General features: G+C 43.4%; 1 protein-coding gene and 1 pseudogene across 6 annotated transcripts in view; one reads left to right on the top strand and one right to left on the bottom strand.

Annotated features, from left to right (window-relative positions):
• The window catches only part of WDFY3 (WD repeat and FYVE domain containing 3), a 207,084-nt gene that overhangs the window by 153,566 nt on the left and 36,916 nt on the right, over positions 1–16,602 (top strand). For 3 of the 6 annotated variants that reach the window (XM_087724055.1, XM_087724051.1, XM_087724052.1), the window contains 8 exons: positions 323–552; positions 2,504–2,670; positions 5,590–5,772; positions 7,821–7,978; positions 9,383–9,460; positions 11,912–12,139; positions 14,797–14,850; positions 15,546–15,714. In XM_087724055.1, the coding sequence (XP_087580181.1) occupies positions 323–552; positions 2,504–2,670; positions 5,590–5,772; positions 7,821–7,978; positions 9,383–9,460; positions 11,912–12,139; positions 14,797–14,850; positions 15,546–15,714 (1,267 nt within the window). The remainder of the gene's footprint in view (positions 1–322; positions 553–2,503; positions 2,671–5,589; positions 5,773–7,820; positions 7,979–9,382; positions 9,461–11,911; positions 12,140–14,796; positions 14,851–15,545; positions 15,715–16,602) is intronic. The other 3 variants (XM_087724054.1, XM_087724056.1, XM_087724053.1) reach the window with 3 other exon arrangements.
• On the bottom strand, positions 9,857–10,709 carry LOC148043782 (protein MIS12 homolog; annotated as a pseudogene).

The following is a 16,602-nucleotide window of genomic DNA, read 5'->3' as shown; positions in this document are numbered from 1 at the left end:
GTTCAGTAGATGTGCTGAAGGGGAAAAGTGAGTGCTGCAGATCTATCAAAAGCTTCATCCTATTTGGATTTGTTTTTTTCTTTCACAGGAAACAGTGAAAATTGGATTTCGCCAAGGCTATTTGATGAATACTTTTAATAACAAGAGGCAGTGTTAGCAACGATTTAGGATAATTTCCAAGATAATGGAACCTTCTCATTTATAGCAGAGGAAATAATTGCTGAGAACCTGCTTAAAAACCACAGAAATAAAAATGTGTAGTACTGTTACGGTTTCTCTCTTTCAAGATGTTTATTTGTGTGTTGTTGTTGTTTTTTTAAAGTCAAAAAGAAGATCTCAGGGACTATCCCTGGATGCCATTTATCACTGCCTGAACAGGACCATCTTGTACCAATTCTCACGACCGCACAAAACGGTGCCCCAGCAAGTCGCTCTTCTCGACTCTCTAAGGATGCTTACCGTGAACCGAAGCCTGATCTTAGGTCCCGCAAATCACGACCAAGAATTCATCAGCTGTCTGGCTCATTGCTTGATTAATCTTTATGCAGGAAGGTAAGTGTCCCAGAGTGTATGCTTTGCACTTTTGGTTGATTTAATAAATAAATAAAATAAATAAATGTGTAATTATCAAGACGATTAACATTAAGTTTCTTTTTTATAGGTGTAATTTATAAATCATAGCTCATATTTCTAATATTTAGGAAGGCAAAGTAGAGTAGCCAATTCCTTGTAGAAATGAACTTTAATTCTGGAACGGAAACTGGAAATTAGATACTGTGTTTCCCCAAAAATAAGACAGGGTCTTATTTTCCTCCCACCCCCCACCCCTGAAATAATCGCTTGGTCACCTCATGGCTGCTGCTGTGTTGCAATATTCTCAGGGAGGGCTTATTTTAGCACATGTGCTCAAAAGCCCAATTGGGCTTAGCAATGGTTCCACCACAAAACCGCGAAGCCCTTATCCGCGCCTACATAAGTGCGGAGGGCAAATCCGCGCCGTTCGAAGCGCTAAGGAAAAACGCGACCCTACCGCGATGACATAATCGCAGAGGGCAAATCCGTGCCTTCCGAAGCACTCAGCACCCTAAACCTAACCCTAAACCTAACCCTAACCCTAAAGCAAATCCTAAAGCAAACCCCTAAACCTAATCCTAACCCTTACCTTAATGTAAATCAGCTTTCTGCCGCCGCGCTATTTTAAAGCGCCCTTCTGCCACCGCGCTGTTGTCGTGGCGGTGATGACGTCGCGGCTTTAGCGATGCGCTTTTATCACCGCTATTTTGACGAGCGTGGTTTTGTCGTGCCACGCTTAGCAATAGCAATAGCAGTTAGACTTATATACCGCTTCATAGGGCTTTCAACCCTCTCCAAGCGGTTTACAGAGTCAGCATATTGCCCCCAACAACAATCCGGGTCCTCATTTCACCCACCTCGGAAGGATGGAAGGCTGAGTCAACCTTGAGCCGGTGAGATTTGAACAGCCGAACTGCAGAACTGCAGTCAGCTGAAGTAGCCTGCAGTGCTGCATTTAACCACTGCGCCACCTCGGACTTATTATCCGGGGAGGTCTTATTTTCAGGAAAACAGGGTATCAACAGTAAAAAGACAATCACAAGCAGATTTGCAGGGCTTTTTATACATAAAAGTATTATCAGTTTGAATGCTATGTCAGGTACCAGTTTTTCTTGTACCCCCGAATGCTTCAGATACCAGATTCTATTTCAGGGATGAGTTGCTGCCGGCGTTACTGCCGGTTCGCTACAGGCATGTGTCTGTAGGATGCTGCAACAGTCAGAAACCCAGCTTGGTTGCCAGTTCCCAGATTGCAAACATGGGACCACCAGGCAACACAACAACTGGAACTTCAAGAGCAGTTGTAAGCACCGCTTGTTCAGAACCATCATATGTCCCAATGTTCACGGAATGGAGTGGAATAGAATTCTTTATTGGCCAAGTATGATTGGACACACAAGGAATTTGTCTTTGGTGCAGATGCTCTCAGTGTACACAAAAAGACAAGATACATTCGTCAAGAATTACAATGTACATCACTTAATGATAGTCATAGGGTACAAATGAGCAATCATATCATACTAGGAAACGACATAAATCGTAAGGATACAAGCAACAAAGTTACAGTCATACAGTCATAAGTGGGAGGAGATGGATGATAGGAACAATGAGAAGATTAGTAGTAATAGTAATGCAGATTTAGTAAATAGTTTGACAGTGTTGAGGGAATTATTTGTTTAGCAGAGTGATGACATTCGAGAAAAAACTGTCCTTGTGTCTAGTTGTTCTGGTGTGCAATGCTCTATAGTGTCATTTTGAGGTTTAAACAATTTTTTGCTAGCCTTTTAATGAAACTAATCAGTTCACTCTTATGCCTTTTTTCACTATGAACTTCTTGAGACCCTTAGAAAATAACATAACTGTGCGTATATTTATAAATGCAAAAAAACCTGTCTGTTTATATCAGGACCAGCTCTCCTTCCCCCCACAGCTTTTCTAAAGCAAATATGCCTCCTTCACGTCTAACCTTATTGGATGCTGTTTACAGCAGCGTTGAGGGTTTTGGTCTGGAAGCAGAGGCCAGAATGACTACATGGCACATCATGATACCGTCTGACGTTGAGCCCGATGGAGTCTACAGTCAAGATGTCGGTGAAGGTAACGATAACGCCATGAAGCATGTTAGGCTGGAATACGAGTCAAATGTTGCTTGTTGTGCTTCGCTCCTTTTCCCATCCTTTCCCTGATCTTTTAGCTACTTGTTAGAGGAGGGGTGTCAAACCCAAGGCCCGTGGGTCAGATCTGGCCCGTGCGGTGCTTAGATCGGGCCCGCGGGGCCCTGGAAACAGCAAATGGTGCCTCTGCCAGCGAAAACAGAGAACAGGACACCATGTGTCCCCACCCCAACCCCAGCTCCATTGTCACTGGCAGAAGGCTGCAGGAGGTTGTTGTGACTAAAAACAGGGGCCAAAGGGTGAGGTCAACTGTGGGGCCCCTGAGCTCCATTTTCACTGGCAGAGGGCTAGCAAAACAAACTAGAAGCAAAACAAAACGAAAGGAGAAACGTTTCCCCTTTTGCATTTGAGCATCCAAGAAAGGACAGGAAAGGAGAAAAGGAAAGAAAAAGAAAAAGGAGGGAAGATGGGAAGAGAGCAAGGAAGGAAAAATAAGGAAAGGGGGGAAGAGAGGAGAAAGGAGAATGAAGTGGGAAGGAAAAAGAAGAAACAAAGGAAGATTATAATGAGAGGGAGGGAGGGTTTGAGGGAAGTCCTGCCTTAGCACGGCCACCACAGGTGCCCCTGACACGAATGACGTCGAGCTGGCCATGCCCCCCCCTTCCCAGCCCCACCGAGGTCAAACACCACCCTGATGTGGCCCCGAATGAAATTGAGTTTGACAATTGAGTCAGTGGGGTATTATTTTCCAGTGGGCTATGAAGAACACATTGGAAATGCTAAGCAGACTTCAGCTCATCAGATTGAAATGTAGGCCACAAGAGGCCTAATTGGCAGCAAGCAGTTGGGAGGGTAAGATGGGGAAATTAAAGTGGTGATAGGCTGCGTATCCACTTTAAATACACCCTGCTAAGCTGCAGTCAGGGATGCATTACAACTAGACATAAACCTCTTGTCACTCAGCGAAATCTGTAGAAGCAGCAAAAAAAACAAAAAGTGTCTTTGTGAACAATAACATTTTAGCTGCTGCTAGAGGTGTGGAAAACTCAGCGCTGACAGACAGCTGATCGGAGATGCAATTCTGTATTTAGGATTATTCTAATAAAAATGCCCTCTCTTGTGAGTGGCTGGGTTCACCCTATGTAAAAGGTAGCCTGTACAGGGAATCCTTCAATTACGACCATCGTTTAACGGCTGTCCAAAGTTACATCGACACTGAAAAATGTGATTTACAGCTGGTCCTCACGCCTATGACTGCCGCAGCATCTCTGCGGTCATGTGACCAAAATCCGGTCTCTTGGCAACTGGCACGTGTTTATGATGGTTGCAGCATCCCATGGTCATGTGATGACATTTGGGACCTTCCCAGACAGCTTCCAACAGGCAGGCAGGGAAGGAAGCTGGATTCATTTAACAGCTATGTGAGTCACTTAACAGCTGCAGTGGTTCACTTAATGACCATTATTGTGGCCCGCCAGCAGAGCTGGCAGCAGATTCGGACAGTGAGGAGGTTGGGGAGGAACCTGGGCCGGTCCTGGAGTCTGGGGAAGGCTCTGACGAGGGCTCTGCGTCGGAGGCAGAGAGGGGGCCAGGGCCGTCTGACAGTTATCAGCTGCCTTCGGAGTGAGACGTCAGTGAGGCAGAAGAACAACTGGAGCCTGTTCCCAATGTACGCATGCACAGAGTTAGATTTAGATTTAGATTTGTTTTATTTATATGCCGCCCTTTTCCGGGAGGGACTCAGGGCGGCGAACAACTCAAAGGGGGAAAAGGGAACATAGAACACAATACAAGCAGTTAAAATAGCCAAGAATCACACAGCCACACAGGTCGAGAGGGGAGGGGAACTCGTCAACCCCAGGCCTGCCGGCACAGCCAGGTTTTGACAGCTTTCCGGAAGGCCTGGAGAGAGGTGAGGGTCCGAATCTCTGCGGGGAGTTTGTTCCAAAGGGCCGGAGCTGCCACAGAGAAGGCCCTCCCCCGGGTAGTAGCCAGATGGCACTGGCTGGTGGACGGAACCCGGAGGAGGCCGACCCTGTGTGATCTAATGGGTCTTTGGGAGGTAATTGGCAGCAGGCGGTCTCTCAAGTTGCCAGACGAAGGGAACAGCTAAGGAACAAGGGTTGACTTGGGAGTAAGGCCACATATGGACAATGAATGGCCCCTCCCAGAGGAAATAAAAGAGGAGCGAAAAGGGAATGGAGTTTGCAGGAGACAATTAGTTCACTTAATTGGTTGTGAGTCTCCGAGACTCCTTGCCAAGTTGTGCAGATATCGGCCTGTCAGCTCTCCAAGCCAGATAAGGTCTGTGACTGTAAATCCTCCCTTGAAAGACTTTGCTGGATATGAGTGAGCAGTATTCACAGTCAATTAAGAAAAGGGTATTTTGTGGGGACAAGGAGTCTGCTTCATGCTCTTGGGGAGCCTAAGTCAGAACAACCATGGCCAAAAAAAAAGGTTGTGAAATTGGGCACCACTCACTTAACAACCGCTTTGCTTAGCAATGGAAATTCTGATTCCCAATTATGACCGTAAATCGAGAACTACCTGTATTAAGCTTTATATGGCTCCAAAGTCAGAGTTGGGAAAAAATGGGCAGTCTTTTCTGTCGGGAACCATTGAGTTAAATGAGAAGCTTACAGAAATTGCATGTTATCATCTTTTCTTTACATTAGTATCTCGCTTTGAGTTGACATGGCAAAGCTCTGGTGTTAGAACTGATCGCTTTTCAAATAAAAGTTATGCTACTACACATATTTTCATGGATCATGTTGGCACTTAATCATTAATGCTAAAATAAGGCTTAGATAAATGTCGTATTAAATTTAACTCTCAGCAGTTTTTCAGTGCCATGGTTCTTCTCATCGTTGATCACAATGCTGTTCTATTCGCACATATATAGGTCGCCAACTTCTCCTTAAAGCTGTGAATCGTGTTTGGACAGAGTTGATCTACACCAAGAAACAGGTGTTGGAGGAGGCGTTCAAAGTATCCCTTCCCGTCAATGACCGAGGCCACGTGGACATTGCAGTTGCAAAATCTCTCATTGAAGAAGCCAGTTTGAAATGTTGGCAGAATCACTTGGGTAAGGGGGGGGGGGGAATCTAACACTCCGATTTAGAATTTAGGAGATACCATATTTTTCAGACTATAAGACGCACCGGAGTATAAGCAGCACCATGATTTTGAAGATTAAAAGTAAATTAAAAAGAAAAGTTTTTGCATTCTGCAGGCCTCCCAAACCCTCAGCAGGCATCGTTTTTTGCCCAAAAAAGGGGGGGGCACGCAGAGCTTTGGGAGGCTTGTAGAGTGCTCCTGGTGGCTGGGGGGGGGGGGAGGACAAGCAAAAATGACTCATTTTTTGCTCATTTTTGCCCTCCCTAGCCCCCAGGAGTACTTTGCAGGCCTCCCAAACCCTCTGCACATCCATTTTTGCAAAGGGGGCAGGGTTTAGTTAGAACAAAAATGCTGTATTCAGTGTATGAAACGCACTCAGATTTTCACCCTTTTTGGGGGGGGGGGAAGGTGCATCTTATACTCCAAAAAATATGGTAATGTATTCCGTGAAATGATGTTCAAAACATTTTATATTTGAAATGCCTCTAGAATATTCAGAATAGTCCAATTAGATTTTTTTACCTCATTTTTTAAAAAAAAATTATTAAAATATCAAATCATTGCGTGAACAGTGTGGCATCTGGGCACCATACATTCCAACGCAAATAAAACTAATCAAATGGAGAATTATTATTATTATTCAATCAACTTATGAAATTCCCATTACGATACACATCTGTATTAAGTTACAATCTATTATTATTCAATTATTCCCCCTATTTCTCATTATTACTTCCATTTTATCAACTAAAAATGTAATACACTAATATTTCCTTTATTTCTACCGCTTACTCCAGCTTTTGATCACATCACCCTATATTAAAAAGCTTTTTTTTTCCTTTCCTGTCTGGCTTCTAATCCTATCATCTGCCTAAAAGGAGAGGAAAAAAGTGATAAAGAGAATATAGAGGGAGAGATAGGGAGAGATAATTCAAAACAGCAACCATCAGCAGGAATCATCCTTCCATCCTCTCTTGCCCACTTCATACTTTAATTGCTATGCTTTTAAAAAGGGGGGGTGGGGTGGAGCAGGTCAAAGCAGCCATAGAGAAAAAGAAATCCTCTACCCATCATCTCTTGCTCGCTTCAATACTTCAATTGCTATGCTTTCCTTTTTTTAACTTGTCTTCCCCATTCCTCTCTTAAGTCTCTATCTATTTTTATTTCTTGGATGTCCCATTTAGATTTTTGAAACAATGGCTTTGAACTTGAATGCTTTGGGTTCAGCATTTTTCAATTCAAAGACACTCATACCGTACTAAGGGGTCCCCAACTCACCATTCCCCACACCTGCTGATGTAACATTTTGAGAACATGGATGAAATATCCGATGGGACATTACAGGTTTTCTTCCAGCCTGTGCTAGAGCCATCCGGTCCAGGAGATCCCTTAACCAACTCTGCTAAGGAAGATTCCTATAATGTGATCTCTGTAGAAGTGGGCAGCGAGGGACTCTGAATCCAACCAAAACTTAATTTGAGTCTTATAAGCAAGTGGATCTCTGAACTGTTGTTGAAACAAAACTTCCTTGGAGGCTTTGCAAAGTCCTAATACTTTGTAGAACAAGATGACAGTCTGGATTGTATTAGATTGTAACAGTGTATACAAAGGGACGTGGTGACTCAGTGGCTAAGTTGCTGAGCTTGTCGATCAGAAGGTCAACAGTTTGGCGGTTCGAATCCCTAGCACCACGTAATGGAGTGAGCTCCCATTGTCGCAGCTTCTGCCAACTAGCAGTTTGAAAGCACGTAAAAATTCAAGTAGAAAAATAGGGGCCACCATTGGTGGGAAGGTAACAGCATTCCGTACGCCTTCGGCATTTAGTCATGCTGGCCACATGACCACAGAGACGTCTTTGGACAGCGCTGGCTCTTCGGCTTTGAAACAAAGATGAGCGCTGCCCCTAGAGTCGGGAACAACCAGCATATATGTGCAAGGGGAACCTTTACTTTTAATGGTATATGGGGAGTTGTAAAGTACAATTATTGCATTTTGATCAACTGTTTTATTTTCCAGCTCATGAAAAGAAATGCATCAGTAGAGGAGAAGCTTTGATTCCAGCAACTCAATCAAAGTTATCTCGGGTCAGCAGTGGTTTTGGCCTATCCAAGCTAACCGGATCAAGAAGAAACAGAAAAGAAAGTGGACTTAGTAAACATAATCTGTCAACACAGGTAAATTACAGAATTAAAAGGCAAAACAAGTTCAAAATTATACTAAACTGTTGTCTCCTACTCGTTGAGCAACTTGTTCTGTGTTTTAACATCACTTAATAAATTGTTTGTTTCCTACATTGTATTCTGATGATATCCAGGACTGGCAATTTATAATCCTTCACATATTTTTGGACTTCATCTGAGAAGTGGAGTCTGCTGCCATCTGAGGAGCTATTCTCTTCATTCTTGCCTTAGCTGGCTCAGGAATTCTGGATGTTGAAGTCCATAAGTCATAAAAGGGCCATAGTTCCCCACCCCTGCCTTAGAATGACAGTCTAAATCTCATGGTGTTCTGATCTAGGCTTCCCAAGAGCATGAAGCAAACTCCTGGTCCCGACAAAAACCCCTTTTATTAATTTACTGCGAATTCTGCTCAGTCCCATCCAGCAAAGCCTTTCAAAAGAGGATTTACAGTCACAGACCTTATCTGGCTTGGAGAGCTGCCAGGCCGATATCTGCAAAACTTGGCAAGGAGTCTCGGAGAGTCACGAACCAATTAAGTGAACTAATTGTCTCCTGCAAACTCCACTCCCCTTTTGCTCCTCTTTTATTTCCTCTGGGAGGGGCCATTCATCGTCCACCTGTGGCCTTACTCCCAAATCGACCTTTGTTCTTTAGCTGTTCCCTTCATCTGGCAACTCTGTGCATGTGCACATCTGGAACAGGCTCCAGCTGTTCGTCTGCCCCATTGATGTCTGACCTGTTGCCAAGCCACAACACATGGTCTTGGATTACAATGCCGTTTAAGTTTTTTTCATTCTAGATCAGAGGTGTCAAACCCGCGGCATCACGTCATCACATGACATATCGCGACTCCCCCCTTCACTGAACCAGGGGTGGCGCATGACGCATCCGGCCCATGTTTGACACCCCTGTTCTAGAAGGTCACATAAATCACCAATTCTGCAGTCCAAAATCCACTGAAATAAAATTAATGAGTCTCCCCCCCCTTAAATTGATTGAATACGAATAAGTAATATCTATATGGCAGAAACTAGCAATCTGTTTGCCAAGTTTCCATTAAAAAGTGACAATCCTGCGTTGTTATTTTTCAATGCTGTTCTTTATATTTTCAAGAATGGACCTTCTTCTATCAGTGAAGCAGTGGTAGTCAACCTGGTCCCTACCGCCCACTTGTGAGCGTTCCAGCTTTCATGATGGGCGGTAGGGGTTTTGTCCGATACTGAAGCACTTTCCTTTTTTTAACTTAATTGACTTTTCCCTACTTTATAAGTCACCATTACTATGGAACCGGTGGGCGGTTAGAGAATGTTACTATTAACAGAGATACAAAAGTGGGCGATAGGTATAAAAAGGTTGACTACCCCTGATCTACAGTAATATTTGTATTCTTACCTTTAGGAGATTTCTCAGTGGATGTTTACCCACATTGCTGTGGTAAAAGACTTGGTAGACATGCAGTATAAAGAATATCAAGAGGTAAGTGAAATGAATGGGTCTTTTAATCGATATCTGCCCTTGTCATTCTTCTGAACTGGGGGAGATGAGACATAAGGCACTAGCATGCATTTTAAGTAGAATGATGTGCCCTTTGCAAAGCTAATCCACCAAAGGTGCTTTTTCAAAAGGAAACTACACTTCCTTTGTTTCGCTTGAAGACCTTTCGCTTCTCATCCAGGAAGCTTCTTCAGTTCCTTCTTAAGAACTGAAAAAGAAGCTTCCTTCGGTTCTGAAAAAAAAGCACCTTTGGGACAACCTCCAGAGACACGTAGAAATCTAACAGTAGAAGCTCCTTCAAGAACAGATCTTAGCTTTGACTTTTAACTCTATGCAAATCTCTTTTTTTATTAAAATATGTTTATTATATTACTACAATCACTTTCTCAGTGGGTTCATTTTGTCCTCCACCCCCTGCGCAATATTATGCAGTTTAGTAGCAGTTTTTGTCAAGGCAGCAAAGTTTTCTTTAAGGTTTCCAGTCCCTTCGTTTCTACCTATATTATCAAGACCATCAAACCCAGAAGTGGAATTCAATTTTTTTTTAACTACTGGCTTTGTGGGAGTGGCTTTGTAGGGTGTGGTGTTGCTTGGTGGGTGTGGCTTGGTGGGCGTGGCCGAGAAGGATACTGCAAAATCTCCATTCCCACCCCATTCGGGGGTCAGGCAGAGGTGGCATTTGCCGGTTCTCCGAACTACTCAAAATTTCCGCTACCGGTTCTCCAGAACCTGCTGGATTTCACCTCTGATCAAACCATTGTAGAATTCCTTCAAGATGCCCCTGGGACAATCTTTTGCTCTTCCAGTTCTCTTTGTAGGGCTTGCTCAGCACACATTTCAGCTTTTAAGTTCTCTTTCGAGCTGGGTGATTTCATTCTCCAGTTCTTGAAACTGTTTTGCAGCGTAGCAGAATTCCTCTTGGAGTTTATCTTCTGGAAGACAAATGTTCTTGGGGATGCTTAAAACTGTGCTTAAAAGACGCTCTCCTATCTTAGTGAACCGATTGTCGAAGCGTTCCTTTCATTAAAGCAAAGAATTTTTCAGTGCTCCTCCAGATTAAAGTAGGTGTAAGGCTAGGATAGATGTTCTCTAGTTTATTCAATATAACTTTCTCCACTACCAGCATTATATGAGAAAGATGATCTTGAAAAGCAAAATATATCCGCAACATGAATGTTTGAGGGGTAAAACTAAAAAACTGGGCTTCTTTTGTCATTGGTTTTATTGACATGTTGAGAAATACCTAGAACAGTGTTTCTCAACCTTGGCAACTTGAAGATGTCTGGACTTCAACTCCCAGAATTCCCCAGCCAGCATTTGCATTTGCTGGCTGGGGAATTCTGGGACTTGAAGTCCAGACATCTTCAAGTTGCCAAGGTTGAGAAACACTGACCTAGAAAGAAACATAGTTCAAATAAAATCATTCTTTGGTAAGTTAATTGGACTGGGTTCATATAACTCCATCCAAATCTTTGCACTTTTTTTTTAAGGTTGAAGGAATTCATTGTGGCTTATTTGTTTGCTTTACCTTAAGTCATGAGAGGTTTGCAGTAGAATTACTGTTGTTGTTGTTAGTTGCAAAGTCGCGACCCCATGGATAACTTTTCATGGCAAAGATACTGGAGTGGGTTACCATTTCCTTCTCCAGTGGATCACGTTTTGTCAGAATTACTGTAGAAGATGGCTAATATTGGGGAGGGGAGAGGGGGGATCAAAGAAAGACATTATATGGAAATACCAATATGGTTCTCCAGGTTGGAGGCATTGGTACATCCAAATGTATTAATATGGAAAAAATAGTAAGATATAAGGATGTTTTGAATGACAAAGAGGAACAGGAACTGATCTAGCATGGTGGCCACATGTGCAAATACAATCAAGATGTGAGAAAGATGCAAGATGCAAGAATATATGGTTTTTATAAAGAACCAATGGGATTAGATCAGATATTACTAGGGAAAGATAAAAAAATTAATTTTAAAAATGTATAATTATTTATTGAATATTAAAATTGGACTGCAAGGCGATCAAAGTGGTCAGTCCTAGAGGAGATCAACTCTGACTGCTCTTTAGAAGGCCAGATCCTGAAGATGAAACTCAAATACTTTGGCCACCTAATGAGAAGGAAGGACTCACTGGAGAAGAGCCTCATGCTAGGAAAGATGGAGGGCAAAAGAAGAAGGGGACCGCAAAGAATTAGGTGGCTGGATGGAGTCACTGAAGCAGTAGGTGTGAGCTTAAATGGACTTCAGAGGGTAATAGAAGACAGGAAGGCCTGGAGGAACATTGTCATGGGGTCGCGATGGGTCAGACACGACTTCGCAACTAACAACAAAAATGGAAGAAGAGCAAGTGAAAGGAACAATGATAACATGAGCCAAACATTTTGGTTATTCGATAAAATGGCAGCTGACCTCTCCTTCCTTTTTTTAGCGGCAGCAAAATGCCTTGAAGTATGTGACAGAAGAATGGTCTCAAATTGAATATGAGTTGTTACGGGAGAGGGGTCTTTGGGGGCCTCCCATCGGTTCTCACCTGGACAAATGGATGCTGGAAATGACCGAAGGGCCATGCCGGATGAGGAAGAAGATGGTACGAAATGACATGTTTTACGTGCAGTATCCTTACATGCCAGATACTGAACACGAGACCAATTTGCTGGTAAGTGTAAATGCATGAGATAACTTATTTGTAGAGTGGAACACTAGTAAAAGCACTGATCGATTGCTGGTGTCATTGAAAACAACGTTCATCGGAATGACTGCCATCTGTAATGCGGCCTATATTTATTGGCCATTAATATTCATTAGTGGGACGCAGTGGCTCAGTGGCTAAGATGCTGAGCTTGTCGATTAGAAAGGTCAGCAGTTCAAATCCCTAGCGCTGCATAATAGAGTTCCTGTTATCTGTCCCAGCTTCTGCCAACCTAGCACTTCGAAAGCAAGTAAAAAATGCAAGTAGAAAAATAGGGACCTCCTTTGATGGGAAGGTAACAGCGTTAGGTGCGCCATTGGCGTTTAGTCACGCTGGCCACATGACCACGGAGACGTCTTCAGACAGCGCTGGCTCTTCGGCTTTGAAATGGAGATGAGGACCACCCCCTAGAGTCAGGAACGACTAGCACATACATATGATGGGAACCTTTCCCTTTAATATTCATTGGCTGTGTATGCATTAAAGTTTTCTGGGAGTGCATTGCTATTGATAGATGTTGATTTATCTCTAAGTGATTGTCACCAACAAATGTTTGGCGTTGCTGCCTAAGCCATCAGCTCTATGGGTTTTTTCCCCTTTGGTTTCTTCTTCTACAATCCAGTTGTTTAATATCTCAGTCAGAGCATAACCAAAGTAAAGTCATCTATGTCTTCTCCTGGTCCTAACGCAATGGTCCCCAACCTTGGCAGCCCAGCTGAGAGGGGGGGAACCGAGCCACACGAGCTGAGGACTGGCGCATGTGCACACAGCTCAACTTGCACAAGCAGCAGGCCAACGCACATGCCATGCGTGGATAGCTAGACTTGCGCAAGTTGAACTTTATGCACATAACACCCGACCAGCTGCTTATGTAGCCTGTTTCCAAACGGGCCACAGCCTGCTAGTGGGCCTTGGACCAGAATTGAGGACCCCTGTCCTAATGTGGAGACTAGATCTATGTATGTATGTATGAGGCCTCAAGCCAGAGGCACTTTCCTGAAAGATGCTTCTATTTATACTTCTAGACAGGCAGCAAAAATATGAAATGTAATGAGCCACTAGTAGATTACCATACAGGATCGATCGTTTACATTTAACCTGCTGGATTAAAAGCTAAGGCAGGTAGAGCTGGCCTGATAAAAAATTAAATAGGAAAGTGATCATTCATTTTTTGACATTGCAAGCCTGGCGTTTAATAATCTGTTCTTCCTGCAGACTGGAGATTGAAAGTATTAATTGAGAATTGCTAAAATATTAAATAGATAATCCTCGACTTACGGCCACAATTGAGCCCAAACTTACTGTTGCTAAGCAAGATGGTTGCTAAGTGAGTTTTACCCCATTTTACGCTCTTCTTGCCACAGTTGTTAAAAGAATCCATGCAGTTGTTAAGCGAATTCAGCTTCCCCATTGACTTTGCTCGTCAGGTCGTCGCAAAATGTGATCACATGACTTGAGACATTGCAATTGTCATAAATATGAACCAGTTGCCAAGCGTTTGAATTTAGATCACATGATGCTGTAATGGCCAGAAGTGTGAAACGCTGTCATAAGTCACTTTTTTCTGTGCTATTATAACCTCAGTCACTAAAGGAACTGTTGTAAGTCGAGGACTACTTCTATATGCAATTCTTTCCTAGATTATTAATTCAGATCATATATCCATTTGCAATTAAGTAGAGCAAGGGTGTCAAACTTGCAGCCCGCAGACCGGATGCGTCACCCGCTAGCCACGCTCACACTCAGTTTAGCGAGAGGGGAAAAGTTATGATATGTCACGTGACAACACCGTGATGCTGCAAGTTTGATACCCCTGAAGTAGAGTTTAACCCAGCGGTGGGATTCCAAATCTTTTCCTGCCGGTTCTATGAGAGAGCGCTTTGCGCACATGTGCATGCGTGCAGCACTCAAAGACCACCCTCAGTGTCAGCGTTGGTGAGCTAAGCTGTTGTTTAGCTCAGCTGAGGTAACGCAATTTGGTCTGCCGGGAGAATCAGCTGAGGTAAAAAAACAAGGGAATATAAGACAGGGAACGGCGGGGACGGGAGGGCAGGGCCAACCAGAGGTGGTATTTGCCAGTTCTCCGAACTACTCAAAATTTCCGCTACCAGTTCACTAGAACTGGTCCGAATCGGCTGAATACCACCTCAGGTTTAACCTCAGTTCTAACTATCTTTAATGGATCAGATGCTGAAGCGTCATTTTTCCCCCCTTCCTCACAATCCATGATGCAGAAAAAAGAAAGATTCAATCTACCATGTTTCCCCGAAAGTAAGAGAGTCTTATTTTCTTTTGACCCCCTGAAATAAGCGCTTGGCCTTATTTTCGGGGAGGTCTTGTTATTTTTGAGGTGGAGGAGCCGTCAAGTGTGGTCACCTCATGGCTGCTGCTGTGTTGCAATATTTTTGGGGAGGGCTTATTTTAGCGCATGCGCTCAAAAGCCCGATTGGGCTTATTATCTGGGGAGGACTTATTTTTAGGGAAACAGGGTAGTACTTTGAAGGCTTGACCAAAATAGCTTCTGAGAGTTTCAGCCAAGGGAACATGCCATCATCGTGCCAACGTTCTTCTTGAGAGTGATTTATCTTCCCCTCATGTTTTCATATTTAATGCCCTATTTTCAGTTTGACTTCTCAAGTAAGGCTCCGGAGACATCTGACGAGGCCATCCCTCAAAAGGTAAAGAAAGAATAAGATACCCACGGGTGGCCGAGTGGCTTTAAAATCTCTCTGCATGCTAGGCAGTCGTAACAAAGCTTCCATGGTTGGCTTTTTGTGTTTTCTTGGTAATTCTGTGGTTATGAAGATTAATGATCTACAGTAAATATACACTTAAGGGTTGCTGCTGTATTCTCTCCACGTCTTGATTTAATCCAGCGTTTCTCAACCTCAGCAACTTTTAAATGCCTGGACTTCAACTCCACACATAGTGGCTGGAGAGTTCTGGAAGTTGGTCTCCCACACGTGCTATTTGGGGATTCTGGGAGTTGCAGTCCGCACTTGCTGGCTGGGGAATTCTGGGAGTTAGAGTTCATGTACGCCCGGGTGGGGAATTCTGGGAGTTGAAATCCACTCATCTTAAAAGTTTCTGAGTATGGGGAACGCCGAATCTAATACAACGTCTCTTTTAACTCTTTCTATCTGTCCTACACACTAATGGTTTGAGATTGTACAGTAATATCACACTGCCTTTTTCTTAAATAGTTTCAATTTCTAATTCTAAATCTAACTGATTGCCTTAAAAGTTCTGTTTAGCTTTCCGCTGGCCGTCTCCATTCTAACCTCTTAGACTGTCAGGAGGTTCTGTGCGCCGAGCTGGACTTTCTTGAGAACATGTATTAATTTGCTTCATCTTTCCATTCAAATATTTTAAGAAACCCACACGATACCGAAGAGCTATAAGCTATGACAGCAAAGAATATTACATGCGCTTGGCTTCTGTAAATCCAGCTGCCTTTCAAGATGCCATTGAAGAGAGTTCTGAAGGGGAAGCTGCACAACAAGAACCCGAGCATGGCGAAGATACGATCGCAAGAGTTAAAGGTTGCATTTTGTTTTCTGTTCTCCCTCCCCTCCCCTTCCCCCCCTCCCCTCAGATAGGCATTGGTGACTATTTGGCACGTGTCCTGCTCTAGGCTTCCCCGAAAAGCACGAGGCAATGTCCTGGTCCTGACAAAACCCCTTTTATTAAACGAATGTGAATTCCTCTCATTCACGTTCACCAAGGCCTGGTAAACAGCCTTTCAAAGGAATATTTATGACTACAGACCTTATCTGTCTTGGAAAGCTGCCATGTAAATATTTCCCAAACGCGGTGCTGTGAAAGGAAAGACTGGGCACAGAGTCTCTGTGATTCACGGACAGATCTTCACACTCCTGAAACGAATCTAATGACCAAACGAACGAATTGTTTCCTGCAAAAGCCCACTCCCCTTTTGCTCCTCTTTTGCTTGCTATGGGAGGAGCCTTTCACCTTCCACCTTTTAAAAAAACTTTCATTCTTTAATACTTGGCTTTCTTGTTTATATGGATGGAGGAATCAATCCACTGTTTGCCAAGGCCAAATTTCTAAACCTTTCACATTGATTAGTAGCTTTTACTGTACCTTGTGGTCCAAGTGTGAACCAATCAGTTCACATTTTTATCTCGCTTTCTTTTGCGGTGCTCAAGATCTGAAGTCCTCATTTTATACCCCAAGCAGGCCTCTTTAGTAGCCTAAGAGGACAGATTGTGATTTGCCAAGATCATTTACTAAGTTTCATTGCTAAGCAACGCAATGGAACGATTGACTGCCTTTGACCAAACAGCTCTTAGTAAAATTGAGGCGTTGATTTAACTTTTATTGGATCAGCTGTTGGTGACACTGAATTTTTTTCTTCTTCTTTTGGATGTGATCTTTACAGGCCTGGCCATAAATCTCAGAGGGCAGTA

Source organism: Thamnophis sirtalis, unplaced genomic scaffold (assembly GCF_051295495.1).
Source record: "Thamnophis sirtalis isolate CommonGarterSnake01/CBP01778 unplaced genomic scaffold, rThaSir2_p1.2 scaffold_10, whole genome shotgun sequence".
NCBI classification, from domain to species: Eukaryota; Metazoa; Chordata; class Lepidosauria; order Squamata; family Natricidae; genus Thamnophis; species Thamnophis sirtalis.
The sequence above is the reverse complement of the archived record's forward strand: the minus strand, read 5'-3'. Positions and strand labels throughout refer to the sequence as shown.